Here is a 20,115-nt window from a genome sequence, read left to right on the forward strand (position 1 = left end):
ATTTTGGGTTTAGAATATGGGTTTGAGAAATGAGTTTGGGCTTGGAAAATCTTGAGCCAACTTCTTCTTTAAGAACAAATTTCTTCTTAAAGCCCATTTCTACCCTTTTTGGTCTTCCGCACATCATTCTTCACAGCTTCCTTGCGTAATTCCTCCCGACTTTTCACTATTTTTCTGCTCTTTTCGCTCCGCAACTCATGAAAACTTTATTTATTCCCTAAAAATGCAAAAATTAAGTAAGAAAAATATTTATTCTTGAAAACAATGAAAATACAGAATATGGGATAAAATGTAGAATTAATGCATAAAAGATGAGTTAGATGCCAATAAAAAGGGATAAATATATATAATATTTGGCACTCATCACGACACTATACACTAAGATATGGGAAATCTACGGACATATCGCCACAACCAAGAAGATTACTAGTCAATTTGCGTTGGTTAAGCGTGTGGAGGAAGCTTTGTCTTCGATTGACGACATGTGCAACGTGACTGGTCGTACTGTTTCTAAGGAGGTAATCTCGAGCTGGAGGTTCCATCGCGACGTGTGTGTAAACTTCGATTTCAATGTTCCTTGGTTCGTTGAAGGTTTCTCTGAGGTTGAAAAGTTGCTGGTCGAAACAGTCGAAAGTGCTTCTGCGGATATGGTGAAGAAGCAGGAAGCTGAAGTCGAAAAGTTGTCCAGGAAGCTGAAGTTAAAGAGGGAGGCTCTCCAAAGCACGAAGGAGGCTTTCGCCCAGAAGAGCAAGCCATTGTTGAAAAACTTTCCTTGAACGCATTTTTGTCTTCTGAACTTCTTATTTTAGTTTTTTTTTTGAAAAGCAAATGAAACGCCTAGTTTATGCTTTTGATTTCCTGGATTTTTTGGTTGGTAGACAAATGTTACCCTGAGGGTTTTGAGTTATTATTTAGAATGAATCTCTTTAGAATAATGATGTTTTGGTTATGAACATAAGTGTCATGAGTACCCCAGGAGATTCATGGAATTGTGAATGTTGTGCGATAGTGGAAGGCATGAAGCACTGGAAAATATGGCTATTGGTTTTTATTTCCCCTGTGAATACTTGAGGTAGTAGACCATGTATTTTTTCTAGCAAGACTAACTCGGTTTCTCGGATCTTCTGGTGAAAAGGGAATCTCTCGGATGTAAGACCGAGTTTTGTGGGAAACATCGTCGTGACTGTGGAAAGTCCCCAGTCATTCCTTGTCGTTCCGCCGATCCCTGGTCGGATCGTTTGCTTCTAACCCCTCTGAATTCCCCAGTCGTCCCTTGCCGTGTTACGACTGATAATCGAGCCGGCTGGTAGTTGAGTCGTCGATTCTGAGAGGATCGTTTGATTCTACTGTCCTGACGTCTGGGTCGAGGTATGAGATCGAGGATTGAAAACTGACGTCGTGACCGAAAGATCAATCTCCCACTGTGGTCGCCAATTGTTTGAGGGTGAAAACGATTTCTGCTGATTTTGGTAATTTCGGGTGCGTGAGTGAGAAATGAGTTTAAACCATAAACAATGTACTGCAAGGGAGTACTTTAGATTCGGCAGATCAATCTGTATAAATCCGGCCTAAACCAAGAAATGGTCGTTCCAGACTTGCTTCAGTCACAAAGTGAAGGAGAAGGATTGGTTTTGAGGAGGGAAGCGAAGAGAGTGTTGAGACCAGAATAGTTGATTCTGGAAGAGTAGTTGTTTCACGACTTGTATCAGAAAGTGGGAAGCTAACAGATGGAAAGCTAGCAAATATTTTCTGAGTGTTGTATGCTCCTGACCTGAACTTGTTGTTCGGTGGAAATAGGTAAGACCTATTTATACAAGTCGAAGTGAAACGTACTCTGCTCTCTTAAGGAATGGAAACAGATGAGTAAATGGGAGGAGGCGGTAACTGGTAACGCCTGGAATTGATGTTCCATAATAAAGGAAAGCGTTTCACCATTACTCCCTGTATTTCCTAACTGCTTCATCCTTATGACACTGTCCTGTAGTGGGCGTAGTGTACGCCGCACGCCGTAAACCGCCAAACCAATACCCAATGAGCATCCCCCAGTTTGTGACATGTATTGATGTCTCGAGTATTTTCGTGGAAAACATATAACATGTTGTTGTTGTTTGGAAAGTTGAGCTTGGGAGACTTGCCGACTCGGTGGTGACCTGACGGTCGAGATTTTGCATCTTGATAGGAAAGGTAGCCGTCGATTATTGCAACACTACATTTGGTAGCCAGTGGCATGAAATCATGGCCGGCATGGCTTTAATATGGCATAGTTCAGGCGCGGCCAAAAGTTAGGGTTTTGGCATTGTTTGGGCGCGACCAAAACTATGGCTTGGTGTCGGGCCAAAAGTTGTCATGCGTTGGTTGGTAACCTTGGACGCTAAGATATGCATCTTAGGTGTAAAGGTGGCCGTTGATCGTCGCAAGCCTTCGTTTTGGAAGTTGTAAAGGGAAGGACGGCATGGTATGGTTTAGGCGCGACACGGCGGCTGGCATGCCATTGGCATATGTGGCATGGACGGCATGCCTTGGCGCGGCTTAGGCGTGGCCAAAACTAGAGTTTTGGCGTTGGTCCAAAGGTTACCATGTGTTGGTTGGTGACCTTGTACGGATAAGATTTGCATCTTAGATGGAAAGATGGTCGTTGATCGTCGCAAGCCCTTGTTTTGGCAGCCGCAAAGGGAAGGCCGACATGGTATGGCGCGGCAAGGTGGCTGACATGCCATTGACACATGTGGCGTGGCGGCATGCCTTGGCGCGGTTTAGGAATGGCCAAAATTAGGGATTTGGCATTGGGACAAAGGTTACCATGCGTTGGTTGGTGACCTTGGATGGCTAAGATTTGCATCTAAGATGGAAGGATGGTCGTCGATTGTCGCACGCCTTCGTTTTAGCAGCCGTGAAGGGAAGGTCGGCGTGGCATGGCTTAGGCGCGACAAGGTGGCGGCATGCCATTGGCACATGTGGCATGGTCGGCATGCCTTGGCGCTATTTAGTCGCGACCAAACTAGGGTTTTGGGCCAAAGGTTACCATGCGTTGGTTGCTGACCTTGGACGGCTAAGATTTGCATCTTAGATGGAAAGATGGTTGTTGATCGTCGCAATCCCTTGTTTTGGCAGCCGCAAAGGGAAGGCCGACATGGTATGGCGCGACAAGGTTACTGGCATGCCATTGGCACATGTGGCGTGGCCGGCATGCCTTGGCACGGTTTAGGCGTGGCCAAAATTAGGGTTTTGGCGTTGGGCCTAAGGTTACCATGCGTTGGTTGGTGACCTTGGACGGCTAAGATTTGCATCTAAGATGGAAGGGTGGTCGTTGATTGTCGCACGCCTTCGTTTTAGCAGCCGTGAAGGGAAGGCCGACATGGCATGGCTTAGGCGCGACAAGGTGGCAGCATGCCATTGGCACATGTGGCATGGTCGGCATGCCTTGGCGCGGTTTAGGTGCGGCGAAACTAGGGTTTTGGGACAAAGGTTACCATGCGTTGGTTGGTGGCCTTGGACGGCTAAGATTTGCATCATAGATGGAAAGACGGCCGTTGATCGTCGCAAGCCCTTGTGTTGGAAGCCGCAAAGGAAAGGTTGGCATGGTATGGCGCGACAAGGTGGCTGGCATGCCATTGATACATGTGGCCTGGCCGGCATGCCTTTGGCACAGTGGTGCGGCTGTCATGGTTGGCATGCCTTGGTGCAGAGACGTGGATGGAATGGCATGCTATTGACACAGTGATGCGGCTGGTATGGTTGGCATGCCTTGGCGCGGAGACGTGGCTGGCATGGCATGCCATCGGCACAGTGGTGCGGCTAGTATGGTTGGCATGCCTTGGCGCAGAGACGTGGCTGGCATGGCATGCCATCGGCACAGTGGTGCAGCTGGCATGGTTGGCATGCCTTGGCGCGGAGACGTGGCTGGCATGGCATGCCATCGGCACAGTGGTGCGGCTGGCATGATTGGCATGCCATGGTGCGGTAGCATGAGAATTAGGTTTTGGCATAGATGATGTCAATCAATATTAAGGGTTCTGCCGTGGAACATGACCCATATAAAAAAAGGTACCCCGATAATTCTTACGTAAACATGTTGATTGATTCAATAAATGTGCTAATGATCATAGTGACGTCATGGAAGAGGTACAGTTTTAAGATTTTAACCCTAAACTAAAAATCACCGTCAACAAATGCTTAATTAATTAGGTTGGTGAATCGGTGATAGATAGGGTTATTTACAATGTTTTTGTTCTTTGTTTATTGTTCTCATCTCGTGGTATTTTTATAGTCTTTGTTACCATTTTTTCTTTTCTGACTTCGTATCTCAGCTAGTTTAACTAGTGATTTTTTTATTTTCATTTCAAACCTGTATTTTATTTCCTTATGTTTCATTTATCCTATAAGAACCTTACAAGGTTCATTAATTCTACAAATTAAGGGTCATCATATATGCCTCCACATGCCTAATTATACTGGTTAACTAATGCTTTTCTAATTGTTCGAATCCCGAATTGGAAATAGATTAGAACTATCATTACCTGCCTCTGGACAAAGTTTTAATGCATATTTTTCAAGACAACCATATGTTATACTTGTTCCATCAAAAAGAAAAATTAATAAATAGAATATTTACCTTGTCAATCACTTATAACCGACTTGTAATTTTGGTTTCTAAAAACCATATACACAACCAGTCTCTCAAAATCGAAAAATATTGTTCATTCCCTTGACGATGTACGACATAATATTTCATGTCACCAAGTATGTTTTCATATTTTAGTCTCCAAACACATTTCTTGATTTAGCCTACTAAAATCTGTTTCAATTTGGAACAGATTAGTTAGTAGAGTCTTAGGGTTTTTCAAGTTACTCAAGGGAATGAAGAACTGATAAAACACACTATACATCAATTTGAAGAACTTCATCGAGATAAGTGACGAAGGTTGGTCTTTCTTTTTGAACTCGTTTCCACATATTTATGTATCAATCGTAGAAAAAGTCGAGGACTTTAGTAGTTGATCATAGTCATAAAAGATCATATCATGGATTAACTCTTTGTTATGTCTATTGATTTTTCGATATGCAAGCATATGCTTGTATAGAACTCGAAATTAAGCTTGATAAAAAAGCATAAGTGTTAATGAAAATTTCAAGAATTGCATACGTTCTTGTAAGGTTTTATTTTGGTAGTTCACCACTAATGATTTCCAATCAATCACAAACCCAAGAATTTTTTCTTGAACTCATAAGCTTGTTGAACTCTAAATTCAAGCCAAATAAAGAAATTGAGTTGGCGTACCTATTACAATAAGTTGATATTGAACGTATAAAATAATAAAAAACTTCTTCTGAGCTAAATTCTCATTTGAGTTCGTGAACCCAAAAAGGTGAGTTCTGGAACCTAGTACAAGGCTTAGGTAAATTTTTGAGAATTTTAGTTTGTGAACCTAAAGAGGTAAGTACGGGAACTTAACAAGAATAATATTCTCGTGTAGCCTTTTTGCATTTGAGTTCATGAACTTACCTATTTGAGTTTGTAAACCTACAAAAGAAATTTTCTCTATTTTCTCTCTTTGGTTCACAGACTTAACTCATCATGAACCAAAAATCTTAATGAGGCGTCAGTCCACAAACTCTAATATTATTAGGCTCATTCATTGGCTTTCAAGGTTTTATACACTTACAGATTCTTAACTCTTAGGTAATTCTTTTAGTTGGGAAATTTGGTTCTTTTCTTGAAAGTTTGAAGTTATCTTTGGTAGTAATTTTTTTCGTAGAATACACTCGAGCTAACAATTTTCTACAACTTCAAACCATGAAAATAACTTTTCACTTTAATTTCTTTCCAAATAAATAATTTTAATATCTTAGGAAAAGACTTTGATTTAGCAATTGAGAATTATCTTGGGTTGCAAAAAAGTTATTACTTACGATCCCAAGCAACCTAACATTGATTGATTACTATAAATTGGAGACATCAGCAATACAGAAAAAACCTATCCCTTCACTCTGGTGTATGTTGTTGCAAAGTTGTCCTCTAAAGATCTAAGGATCTTCGTTATCTAAGATTCAACTTTGGAAGACTTCACTTGGAATTTTTGAGCATGGGTTCACCTATCTTTAAGAAAGGTAGTATTGTCAATTTTAACTATATTTGTGATTCTTATAATTATTGTCTATCATAAGGTACCCCTATTTAATTTTGATATCAGGTCATTGAAAAATTGCAGAAAAAATCCATATTTGATAGAAAACTATGAACACGATTGAGTATGTTCTTATCTGTTGAAATCCTATTTATGAGTACGCCATACGAACACATATTCGACTATGATCTAGTTTGTGATTCTTGTGTCTACATAAAATTAGGTATGTTTATAAGTTTTAAATAGTATAAACCCTAATCTTGGATTTAGATTCGTCTAAATTCAGAAAATCGGTTTCTACATCCTTGATATAGAATCAGAAAGGCCACCAGGTGTCCTGTTGGAGGCTGGGCAACATTAATCTTCACAACAAACTTTGGATAAACTCTTGGGGTTACGAAGGACATCAACTAGGGGAAACAAGTCTATAAATTGTTGCGAGAATCAAGAAACGTATGTTCCAATTGGACTAGGTCCCGAGATTTTTCTGCCCATTATAGTTTTCCTCATTAACAAAGTTTCGGGCATCTTTTTTTACTTTTACTTTTTGTATTGTATTGATTCTATCTTTATAATTAATTGAAAGTACAAGAAAGTTGTACATTGATCAATTCTTGTGATTCAAGAAATTATTATCCAAGAATATTTTCTTGTCTGCTTTAATTTTAGATTGTATTCACACAAGAAAATATGTTAATATGGTTTGGCCCGTGCACTTTCCAATAGTTGCAAGAAAATCCATGGAAAATATAGGAATACCACTACATGATATGTGTGTATATCTGCATTATCTAAAATTTGTATCCCCCATAGGCTTGACTCCCCAAAGTGGAGCATGTCCTGCTTCCCCATAGGACCGTCCCTGATTATACTAATACACTACATGACTAGTCTTAATCATGCGGTTTAAACTATTTTATGTTAAAATGTTATCATTAAGCTGTAGACTGTAATCTAAGGTCACGAGTTTGATAAAAATAAAAACAAAAAATCGAGTTTTGAAACGCGAGAAGAAATTCACTAACAATAAATTCAACCCTGAGCACCATTCAAGATCAAAGCAGAAAGAAAAAAAACGGAGTTATGGGCTTTAGTAAGAGAACGGTCCGCGAGTTATAACTCCAAAGGTGTCACATCCATGCACAAAAACTCCACCAAAACAAAATGTTCACAAAAACCTCATTTAACATAAACTGTCTATATTACCCTTCTACTATTTAAATCACCCCAACAAAAACAAAAATAAACCCAACCTTTAAATTTTATTATATTATCACCACGAACAACAACCCACCACCAGCAACACCACCACCGCCCGTCGTCGCCGCCGCACCGACCACCTTCGCCGCCGCCGTCACCGATCACTGCCGCCTCCACCGACCACCACCGTGCCACCACCAGAAAAATGATGAAACCAAAAATTGGTTTCACCAAAATAAGATGAAACCAAATTTTGGTTTCATCATAAAAGAAAGGAGAAAGAAGAAGAAGAAAAAATGAAACACAATAAGATGAAACCTTTCACCACCGTCAACTACACCGCCCCCATCGCCACCACAACCATAATCACCACAACCACCACTACCATTACCTCCTTAACTAAGACTACTTTCAACAAAAAAACAATCCACAATAAGATGAAACCTACCACCACCGTCAACTGTACCACCCCCATCGTTGCCACAACCACCAGCACCACAACCACCACTACCATTACCCCCTCAACTACAACCAGTTTCAACAAAAAATAATCCACCTGTATCCCACCATCAAAAATTAGCTTCACAAATATTAATATTCAAAAAAATGAAAAAAATACGATGAAACCTAATTAGGTTTCATCAACTTCAGCCAATTCATTACACTTTTAACAATGCAGACATACACCTCTTTAATTGTAACCCATACCAGTCCTTTATGAAACACCTGAAGCTCAACTACAACTCTCATTACATTAGCATCACCCTTACTCAGTTAATCCATTCTTTATCACTTCCATAACTTCAGTTAAGGTCACCACTACCAACAAAACTTCTTAATCAATACTTGGAGTACCAGTACCTGACCCTGCTATACACATTCTCCCAATTCATACACACATATAATCAAAACCACTATTGTACATACAAACGAAACCACATATTGTCATTTCACCAACATAACTTCAATGATGAAACCAAACATTCCGTCTTCCAAGTCAGACCGAATAAACTAGACAAAAGTCAGGTGAAACCAAAATTTGGTTTCATCATAAACTTAATTTTCATCATTAAAATCTTTGGTTTCATGACAGAAAATAGGAAAGTTTATGATGAAACCAAATTTGGTTTCATCATTAGTTTACTGTTTTCACCAACCAAAACTGTCAGAATTTGATGAAACCAATTTGGTTTCATCATAAATCTGTCATTTCCCAACACAATATTGATTTCGAATTTGAAGATGTATCATCATTTGCTGGTGATGAAAACATCATAAGGTGGTGGTGGTGATTGTAGAGGATTGAACGAGGAGGCGGAGGTGATGTTGGGAGCGGATCTGCAGGTACTGGTGTTGATTGTAGATGAGGTGTTGTTGGTGGCCGATTTGAAGGTATTGGTGGTGGTTTTAGATGATAAAAGGAGGAGGTAGAAGTAGTGTTGGTGGCGGATCTGATGTACTGGTGGGAAAAACAAAAATAAGAGGAGGTGGTGTTGTTGATGGAAAATCGGTAGACGGAGAAGAACAAGGTGATGATGGTGTTAATGGAGGAGACGGAGGTGATGATGGTGTTAATGGAGGAGACGGAGGTTCTGTTGGTGGCGGATCTGGACACATCGGTTGGTTTGATGGTGGCGGAGCTACTGTTGGTGATAAATCTGAATAGAAATAGAAGAAAAAGAGATGAAGGTTTCGTGGAGGAGACGAAGGTGTTGCTGCTGGTGGTGACGGAGGTGTTGTTGCTGGTGGTGACGGAGCTCTTGCGATGGTGTTCATGGAGAGATATTTGTTGCTGATGGTGTTAATGGTGGTGGGGAGATGAAGACCGCAGAAATAGAAAAAAGAAAGGAGAGAAGAAGAAGAAGACAAGGTAAAAAGGGTATGTTTGACTTTTTTTAAAGTAATAAAAATTAAATTTGCACATTATTATTTGACTTGGGGTTTTTATGTCACTTTTTAATTAAATGGTTTTCATTTATTAAAAATAATATGGCTGGATTTTTTGTACCACATGTTTGGTCACCTTGATTTTATTTGACTAGTTTTGGTAAGAGAAAGAAGAAAAGAGCGGGTGGGAGAATCGCCTGAGGCTCACCCCTCATATAGTAAGTTGGTTATAATTTCTTTTTGCGTCAAAAATTTGCACACCATAGTCCTTACTCTTATGATACACGTTATCCATCGTTAAGCTGCATACTCGGTATCCGCTCAACTCTATACCAAACGATCATAGATTCGTAGTAGTTGCTTTTCTCGTCAACATTGTTTTCTTCATATCATAGAACTTTTGCCGTCTATTTTTTCATGCCATATATAGACCTTGCTCTTGTTAAAAAACACCGTTACAGTACCAAATAAATAGAGAGAGAATCTGGCGACTAAAACTGAGTCGACTCATCGTCTAGGGTTTGTTAATGGCATGTGTGGGTGGTGGGTCAAGGAAGCAGGAAGGGGAAATAAGCAATTCAACCGTCTCAGCCAGGGACGGATCCAGGAAATCTTAATTCATTTTCCAGTCCGGGCTAATGACTTTGGTCGACCATATCATTTCTCTTTTTAGGTTGTTGGACTGTGATAGCTACCTGGGCTAAAGACTGGGTTAGCCCAGTTGTAGGTCTGTCAGTGGTCTCAGCTATGAAAACAATCAGGTCGAGGAAGGTAAAGAACTGCTGTGGAAGTTGGTAACACGTAAGAAACAAAGCAAATATGAACTTTCTTCTTCCACGTCCAAGTCTAAATATATTACCTCAGTTGTAAATTTTGGGGAACGTGATATAGAAAAGAAGATCGATATGTATGAATTTCCTCCTCTGCTACCTGTCGTACGCACTACTTATAGAGGAGGAGATAAACTTGCATCTAAGTCTGAAAATTTTATTTTAGGTATAGATGTTAGCTCAGCTGTAAAGTGTGTGTAGAAAATCTGATATCAAAGACTTAATGAAAGAGCACAAAACTTAACTCAAACAAACTCTCTTCAATTGATGTGTTTCGTCTCATGGCTCAATAGCCTATTTATATGACTCACAAACTTGACTCTCAAGTAAAAAGACTTTCCTAATCAAAAACAAACTCTAACAAGAAACCTCTAGACAATTCTTACGTAAACAAACTCTTAAAACCAGTAATACTTGCAACCCAAGTAAACTTCTAAATACCTTACCGTGGATCAACAACTCTTGTTGATCCATCCACTTCATGTCAACTGTCCCAGTTGATCCATACTAGACTGGATCAACACACACTGCTGATCCATATCACTTTCTTCATACTGTATCAACACACATTGTTCATCCCTTCTATCTTCTTCATAGTATCTTGGTTTATTTCTCAACATCCTCCCTTAAACCAAGATACTCTTTGCTAATCATTCCCAACTTTCCACGTAAGTAAACGAAAGTGTTAGACTTCAAAGACTTGGTGAAAATATCTGCTACTTGCTCTTCACTCTCAACAAACTCCACAGCTATCTCCTTGTTACTGACAAGTTCACTAATGTAATGATACTTAATATCAATATTCTTACTCCTTCCATGAAGCACTGGATTCTTAGTTAATGAAATTGTAGACTTGTTGTCCCAAACTATTGTTATTGGTGTCTTTTGTTCTTGAAATAATGACTTCAGCATCATTCTTAGCCATACAGCTTGTGTAGCACAGTTGCTAGCAGCTATATACTCAGCTTCTGTTGTAGATAATGCAACAACTTGTTGTTTCTTTGATGACCAAGAGAAAAAACCAGTTCCTAACTGAAATCCATAACCTGATGTGCTTCTTCTTCCTTCTGTATCACCATCCCAATCAATATCAGTAAAACCAACTAGTTTTGGATCTTTTGAAATATTATAGAGAATTTCCAAGATAGTTGTTCCTCTGACATATCTCAGAATACGTTTTGCAGCTTGTAAATGTGATTGTTTGGGTTCTTCCATAAATGTGCTAACCAATCCAACTGCATACATAATGTCAGGTCTTGTAGCAGTCAGATATCTAAGACATCCAACAAGACCTTTAAAGTCTGTTGAATTCACAAGTTCTCCTGAGCCTTCTCTTGTCAACTTCAATCTCTCTTCTACTGGTGTTAAGATTGGATTACAATTATCCATATTGAAACACATTAATATTCCTTTTGCATATCTTTGCTGTTTGATGAAAATTCCTTTTTCAGTTTGTTGTACTTCAATACCCAGATAGTATGACATCAAACCAAGATCTGTCATCTCAAACTCCTTCACCATATCCTCCTTGAATTTCTTGATCATCTCAGAGCTATTTCCAGTAAATATGAGATCATCAACATATAAAAGTACTATAATATGATTGCCAAGATCATCAACTTTCAAATATAAAGTATGCTCATGTGGACATCTTTTGAACCCTTTCTTAATGAAATAAGAATCTATTCTTGTATGCCAAGCTCTTGGTTATTGCTTCAAACCATACAAGTCTTTATTTAGACTATATACTTCATTCTCTTTCCCCTCCACAATGTAACCATCTGGTTGTTCAACATAAACTTCTTCTTCCAATACTCCATTCAAAAATGCTGACTTCACATCCATCTGAAAAATCTTCCACTCCTTTTGTGCAGCTAATGCAATTATCATTCTCACTGTGTCTAGTCTTGCAACTAGTGCAAATACTTCTGAGTAATCTACCCCTTGTCTTTGTTATATCCCTTAGCAACTAACCTTGCTTTCTTTCTTTTCACCATTTGACTTATTTTTTTTTAAACCCATTACACCATGGTTTCTTCCTGGTGGAAGTTTGTTTCCATGTTATTCTTCTCAATTGACTCAGTTCTTCATTCATAGCTTGAATCCAACCTTGTTCTTTTGAGCTTCTTCATAAGCAGGATCACAATCTCCAAATAGTGCAAAATTCACTATCATCATCATATCTTCATCATCTCTTGATACATAGTCATTCAATCTAGCAGGAATGATATATTTCCTTCTTGGTCTTGTATTTTCTTGTTGTAGTACTGCTTCTGTTCTTGTTTCTTTATGTTGTTCTTCTACATTATCTTGAGCTTGCACTTCTTCCTCAACCGCAATTGGAATTTTTCTTACAGCAACAGGTGGATCAACATTCCTTTTTGATCCAATATTATGTGGATCAACATTAGTTGTTGATCCATTATTCCAGTTCCATTTTGAATCTTCATTAAAGACCACATCTCTACTTGTAAACACTTTTCCTGCTTCTGGGTTGTATAATTTATATCCTTTGGTTACTGAACTATAACCAACAAGGATACACTTCTCACTCTTGTCATCCAATTTATTTCTTAGTTCTTTGGGCACATGTGCATATGCAATACACCCAAAAATTTTCAGATGTCTTACACTTGGTCTTACACCTCTCCAAGCTTCTTCTGGTGTCTTGTTATTCAAACTATTTGTAGGATATCTGTTGAGTAAATACACAGTTGTGTCAACTTCATAACCCCAAAAACGTTTTGGTAAATCTTTTGTTCTTCTTATAGTTATTTCCATCTCCATTATGGTTGTATTCTTCCTCTCTGCAACTCCATTTTGTTGTGGTGTATATCTTGCAGTTAGTTGATGTTGAATACCATGCTCTTCCATAAACTTGTCAACAACAGTATATTCTTTACCTCTATCAGTTCTCAAGATCTTGATACTCTTACCAGTTTGTTTCTCAGCATAAGGTTTGAAACTTCTAAAAGCTTGAAATGCATCACTCTTTTGTTTAAGCAGATAAACCCATGCTTTTCTGCTAAAATCATCAATGAAAGTTATAAAATAATTATTACCTCCATGTGAAGTTACTTCAATAGGACCACACAGATCACTATGAACAATCTCCAATTGTTGATCAGCTCTTCTAACTTTGTTGATTGGGAATGGATCTCTGTGATGCTTGCCAAAGATGCAATTTTCACATCTTGATTCTGGTACCTCAATAAAGGGTAAGCCTGACACCATCTCCTTCTTTGATAAAGTTTGTAAACTGTTAAAGTTTACATGTCACATCCTTTTATGCCATAACCAAGAATCATCATGAACGCTGCTACTGTAACAACTTTCCTTTTGATGTTGAATATTCAAAGGAAATAACCTGTTCTTGGTCATCTGAACTTTAGCTATCAACCTTCTTCTTCTATCTCTAATGAAGCATAAACCATTATAAATTTTCATAGAATATCCTCTTTCAGACAACTGACCCATACTCAACAAATTTTGATGTAAACATGGAACATAAAATACATCCATGATATATGCTTTTGAACCATTCTTAAGAACAATTCTAATTATTCCTTTTCCCATAACTGGAATAGTTGAACTATTTCCAAACTTCACTATGGATCTTACAGACTCATCCAAACTTTCAAACAAATCTTTTCTGCCACACATATGATTGCTGCAACCTGTATCCAAGTACCACTTAAGTTGAGGTTGTTATTCTATTGTATGTCATGCTAGTAACATGTTTTCAGTCTTCTGTTCTTCTGTTTCTTCTTATTTTTGACTTTCAGCAATATTAGCTTTGAAATTTGCTTTATAGTTATTAGCAACTGTCTTTCTAGGTTTTGGACATTCAGTAGCAATGTGTCCAAAATTTCCACAATTATAACACTGTATTTTTGATCTATCAAATGGCTTCCTATAACTTCCATTATTTGATCTCCCTCCACTATTGTATCCTCCTTGAGAACCTCCAGCATTAGGTTTTCCTTGATTATTTCTCCAGCTAACTTGACTTTGAAGAGATTCTTCAACTTGTTTTGCAACAACTATCTTCTCCAACAACCTTTGTTCATAGGCTTGTAAAGAACCCAATAACTCATTAAGAGTCATAGTTGCAACTGTGTTGCATTCCTCTATAGTAGTCACCTTTGATTCAAATTTCTCTGGTAAACTTCTTAATATCTTTTCAACAACTGTTGAATCTTCTACAGTATCACTATTAGCCTTCATCTCATTGACAAGATTCAAAGTCTTTGAGAAAAAAATCTGATATTGTTTCAGTACTTTCCATCTACAATAATTCATACTTTCTCTTTAGGGTTTGCAATCTAACCTTCTTGACTTTGTCAGACCCTGCGTAGTAACTAACCAAACCATCACATGCTGCTTTAACTTTCTTGATATAGATAACTCTGTCCATGAGAGATTCATGAATATCCTGATGAAGAATATATGTAGCTTTAGAATTCTTCTTTCTGTTATCAGTTAATTGAGTTTGCGCAGCTCCTTCAAGTACAACTCCTTCTGTTGGTTCTACATAACCATCCTTCACAATATCCCAAACCTCTTGGAATATTAATATATTATCCATCTGCAACCTCCAGTGTTCAAAGTTTTTACCTTCAAACACCGACACCTTTATTGAACTTAAACTTGTCATCTTCTTCAACTTAACTTCTCACACCCACAACCCTAGAACCTGATACCAGTGCTCTGATACCATATGAAGAAAATCTGATATCAAAGACTTAATGAAAGAACACAAAACTTAACTCAAACAAACTCTCTTCAATTAATGTGTTTCATCTCATGACTCAACAACCTATTTATATGAATCACAAATTTGACTCTCAAGTAAAAAGACTTTCCTAATCAAAAACAAACTCTAACAAGAAACTTCTAGACAATTCTTACGTAAACAAACTCTTAAAACCAGTAATACTTGCAACCCAAGTAAACTTCTAAATACCGTACCGTAGATCATCAACTCTTGTTGATCCATCCACTTCATGTCAACTTTCCCAGTTGATCCATACTAGACTTGATCAACACACACTGTTGATCCATATCACTTTCTTCATACTGTATCAACACACATTGTTGATCCCTTCTATCTTCTTCATAGTATCTTGGTTTATTTCTCAACAGTGTGGAGAATATTACATAGAAAAGAATATCAATCTACCTGGGGACACAGATGTTGAATCTTATGATGGTAAAGATGATGACGATGATGATGGATTTGAAGATCAAAATGATGATGCTCGTCTTTGTGATCCTGTAACATGGTGGGATACATTGAAGGATGCCGACACCGAAATTAAGCAAAAGGAGGACGAGATGGAGTTGTACGGAGACGGATGGAAGGATTATATACCATGTTTATGTCGACGCTTATTTCAAGCGTAACAAAAATCCCAGGTTTGGGATTGTTCTGAAAGACCCATCTAAAACTGTTGTATTGGGTTTTGTTGAGAAAAGCAAAAGTAGAGGAGTTCCGCAGTTGCATACCCACTTGGAGGGATTTTTGAAAGCCGCAGAACTTGCCAAGGACTATGTTGACAAAGAAGCTACTCATCAAGGAAAAGAAGTTGTCATATATATTTTTTAGCAATTTTTCATTTGCTGTTAATATTGTTGAAGTGGGTTGGTTTCCTGTAAAGGAGCAAATTACAGAAGGTGTGAGGAGAATAATGAAGGAGTTGAAAGTGTTCATTGCTACAAAAAATATGTATCTTTTTCACGTTACCAACTTTGCAAATAGAGCTGCTGATTATTTGGAAAGATCGCCCACCTTAAAGGTGGGTCAGAGAATTTCGGAGAAAGATTTTGATGACAACATGAAAACTTTCATCGAACATGATAAAATATTGGACGATATCAAGAGTGGGCGTTCTACTCCAGAATCTAGAGCAATTATCTTGGCTGCGCACACGGCTGCGCTCGGTTAAAGTGTACATGTGCTGTTGATTGTTATAGTTTTCTGTCATATTTTATTCTGCAATACGACATGCACCTTTGTACTGAATTTTTTACTATTTAACATGCACCTTTGTACTAAATTTTTTACTATTTATCCAAGAAACTGGGGTGCCTTGGTTCTGGTCACTGTTGAACCATGGGAATATTATTGTGGAAGGGAATAATGCTTTGGCAATTTCTGAAATGTGAACAAGATCCGGCTCTCAAGGTTCAAAATATACGGCTCTATTATTATGCATATGGTTGGATAGTAGTGTCGTCTTGGTGATGGCAATTATACTTTCCCATGACAAAAAATAAACAATGAATTAATATTTTGTGATTAAAGCAGAATCTTCTTCATTATTATTAGGCCGTAATTTAATTAGTTTCACCTTTAGCGAAATAGTGCCACCTTATTGAATTGTTGATTCTCCTAATTTTGTGTTTCTGAATCCCTAATTTTTAAGAATAACAGGAATAAATCTACTTGCGAGAGAGGTGTTTTCAAGCTTTCATTTTTCCAGTGAGTCTGTTTTCAATCAAAGTTTTTCATTCAAGAATAATTAAAATGTTCATACATGAACGTGCATTCAAAAAAAGGATGCACGTTATCATGACTGAATCTTTAAATAATAGTAGCATGTAGAGTTCGTTATTGGAGATCCAATTTTTATTTTGATTTCTATCAAAAAAACAAATTTATTTTGAAATAAAAAAAACACCATTTTATAAGTTAAACAAAATAAACACGGAAAATAATTGAAGTTGTCAAAATACATGCACTATTTGATACTCCAACATGCATACCCTATAACACAACAATAACGACATAATCAAGTATATCTTAAGCAAATGGTACATATGCTAGTATCGAATATCTTTCTACATATTTTTTCCTATAAATACCAACTATTTTAGGAACCTAAAACACACACCAAAACATCGCAAAACAAAAAAGTTCCAAAAACCAATCCCATTTCTCTTTTCTAAACACAATGGTGAAATCATCAAGTTTATTTTCCTTGCTCTCTCAAATCTTTGTGTTCCAGCAGTTGGCAGTTTTATGTGTTTCACAGGATTTTGACTTCTTCTACTTTGTTCAACAGGTAAGTCATTGGGAAGAATAATCTTATTGTTAGCCTTCACTTTATAGTTATGTGTTTTTCTTTTCCTATTAAAACTTCTGAAATTTATGAATGTTTGTAACAGTGGCCAGGGTCTTACTGTGATTCAAAGCAAAGCTGTTGTTACCCAACTACAGGAAAACCAGCTCCAGATTTTGGTATTCATGGTTTATGGCCAAACTATAACGATGGATCGTACCCGTCTAACTGCGATAGCAGCAATCCTTTCGATCCGTCATCTGTAAGTTTACTACTTCATCCTAATAAGTATTTTGTGATAACAAAAAGGATCAACATTATAAGAACAAATGTATTTGGTTTTTGAGTAAAATTCATTTACTCTTGCCCGCACATAAAATTTCAGTTTCTCAGACAATACCTAAATAAGCCAAACTCTCTTCAAGATTTTAGAGCATTTTTGTTTGAAATTTCGGCAAAAAAAAAGATGAAAAAAAAATCTGCCTTTATCTTATAATGGCAACAAAAATATACTCATATTAATGGATTTCTTACAACCAATTAAAGACACTGCATGCACTTTTGGAGTATTTTGGGCCAATAGGATAAGCATGCATTAAACACTGAAAATCTCCTTCTGTTTTAAGATAACTTTCCTCAAAACGATATATTCCTTGAGCATGGTTTCTACCAGTTAGGTCCCCTAAAACAGATCTAACTTATGGGAGCGAACAATGAATTATACGACAGATTATGGGACATTTTTATGATATTCAGTTGACAAGCGGCTTGTATTATTTGTTTCGTGATGGCACATCTATTTTTCAATTGCTTAATTTACAGATTTCAAGTATTAAAAGCCAAATGCAATCAGAATGGCCAACGTTAGCTTGTCCAAGTGGAGACGGTGACAAATTCTGGAGGCATGAGTGGAATAAACACGGGACTTGCTCTGAAGACATTCTTGACCAACCTGGATACTTTCAAGCAGCTCTAAAACTGAAACAAGAAACTGACCTCCTCAATGTCCTTCAGAATGCAGGAATCAATCCAGATGGGAAGTTTTACAGCTTGACTAGTATAACAAAAGCCATAAGAGATTCAACAGGATTTACCCCAGGACTAGAATGCAATGTGGATGAATCAGGTAACACTCAGCTCTACCAAATCTACATTTGCGTCGATACTTCTGCAACCAACTTGATTGAATGCCCTGTACTTCCACGAGGAAAGTGCTCGTCAAGAATCGAGTTTCCTATTTTCTAAGTAGTTATGTACTTTATGGAGTAGATGTTTATCTCATTGATTATCTCTCGCGATTTGTAAATTTTAATAAGACTGCCTTGCAGCATACATGTGATTTGAATTCTTCTAATACTATTTCCTATTTTCCTTTATTGAAGTTGGATACTAAGTGTGTGTTGGTGATAATCAAATGAACTATACCCAAATTTGATATACCTATATACAATCAGCATTTGCAACACCGATTCGAAAGTTCACTCCCTCTTTTTTGGGGAACCAACCTTGGAACATTAGTATTAGTACTAGCTGCAGTTTTTCTTCCCAACTTGAATGCTCTCATAAGAGCTAGTCTCATGCAACTAACACTTGGCTTATGGTGTTCCGGACTTCAAAAAATAATATCGATTCATAAAGTGGCATACAGGTAAGGTAAGATTGATGGGGAGAGTGCTCCTATTGAAGAAGAATAGATATAGCATATATTATATATCCATCATATCGAAGCCATGAACTTTACGTATATGCTGAACATGATATAGCAAGAAGATAGTGAGAGTCTTGAGCTAGATGAGAGTATTAGATTTATAGTACTGCTGAAGAATACAAAGCATTTACAATGAAAGACAAACCTATTATATAACATTGTGCGGAGTATATAGTTGAAAGACGACTAAGGTACGGCTTATCAATTGGATCAGCTTGGAGGCAGAGGCAATATTTATAGACATGTCTATTTTTAGTCTGTCATGTTTAGCAAGGAGATACCTAGAAGCTGGAAAAAAAGAAAATGCTCTAGGTAGTCGCAGAGCAACTTGATTTGACCTCACGAGTTATGATGATTTCAATGTGGATAAGACAAGTCGTGTATGGAAGTAGCTTCTTGTTTCACCATAATTTCTTTCAAGTTTCAACTACTTCTGTAGTACAATGAAGAATAAGTACTAACGAAACAGATAAAACCCAAAGACGCCGGTACCATGTGTTGACTTCTCTTAGTAGTTACCTAAAAAATGCCTAAATCCCACAGATATCCGACTTCTACAGGACACAAATATGACTGTCCAGCGCGTCTCAGGCAAATATCAAAAAGCATGTCTCGTCCGATCCTACAAGACAGTTTCGACATATTTTTAAAATATTTTTTTGTGATAGTAATAGTTGTGATCCCAACGTGTACACGACCTTTCTTCTGAGAAGTTAAACCATCCGAGAAGCAAGTTGTTAGCAACGACAAAAAAATGAAAATTGGGCCTTGTGTCCCAACCCAATATACACAGACCATCCGGATATAACTTGAAAGTAAACTCAAAGAACCTACACTTCCATACTGTTGTTTAGATGATACTTCAATCCATTATAAAACCAATGAGTCCTGTTCGGATAGTTTGAGGGGGTGAATTAGAACGCCATTACGAGCAGCTGAATTACATCCTCAAGTGCCTAGCCGTGGCTCCTGTTCAACAAAGATATATAGATTCAAGTTTTTGTTGGACGGGAATTCATTGTTTGAGTATGCAGTAAATAGTGAAGTGAGGGGAGAGCAGAAACTGACCTGCCCAACTCCAGCTAGAAGGAACCGCCCAGAATTTGCAAAATGCCAAGGAATTTACAAAGCCGACCTGTAGCCAACTAAATTATCAGATTACAAGGGTACTTGGAGCATTTACCTAGAATAATACCGAAGAATACAAATGACTCTTGGCGTCACCATCAATTCCCCATAGATTTACCAAACCATTACCAGCTTCACTGCTTCTACACACAGCGACAGAACCAACCCAAGAT

The 20,115-nt window shown here is 37.8% G+C and overlaps 1 protein-coding gene and 1 pseudogene across 1 annotated transcript; one reads left to right on the forward strand and one right to left on the reverse strand.

The window, feature by feature from the left end:
* Window positions 1–16,962: 16,962 nt before the first annotated feature.
* Window positions 16,963–18,428, forward strand: LOC113278405 (ribonuclease 1-like). The gene is made up of 3 exons (XM_026527254.1): window positions 16,963–17,109; window positions 17,213–17,368; window positions 17,929–18,428. Exons 1-3 carry the CDS (start codon window positions 16,999–17,001, stop codon window positions 18,349–18,351), a joined length of 690 nt encoding a protein of 229 aa, XP_026383039.1. The 5' UTR covers window positions 16,963–16,998; the 3' UTR covers window positions 18,352–18,428.
* Window positions 18,429–19,684: 1,256 nt separating this feature from the next.
* LOC113280454 overlaps window positions 19,685–20,115 on the reverse strand; it is a 49,354-nt pseudogene continuing 48,923 nt past the window's right edge.

The sequence above is a fragment of the Papaver somniferum genome, chromosome 5, assembly GCF_003573695.1.
Source record: "Papaver somniferum cultivar HN1 chromosome 5, ASM357369v1, whole genome shotgun sequence".
Classification (NCBI taxonomy): Eukaryota; Viridiplantae; Streptophyta; class Magnoliopsida; order Ranunculales; family Papaveraceae; genus Papaver; species Papaver somniferum.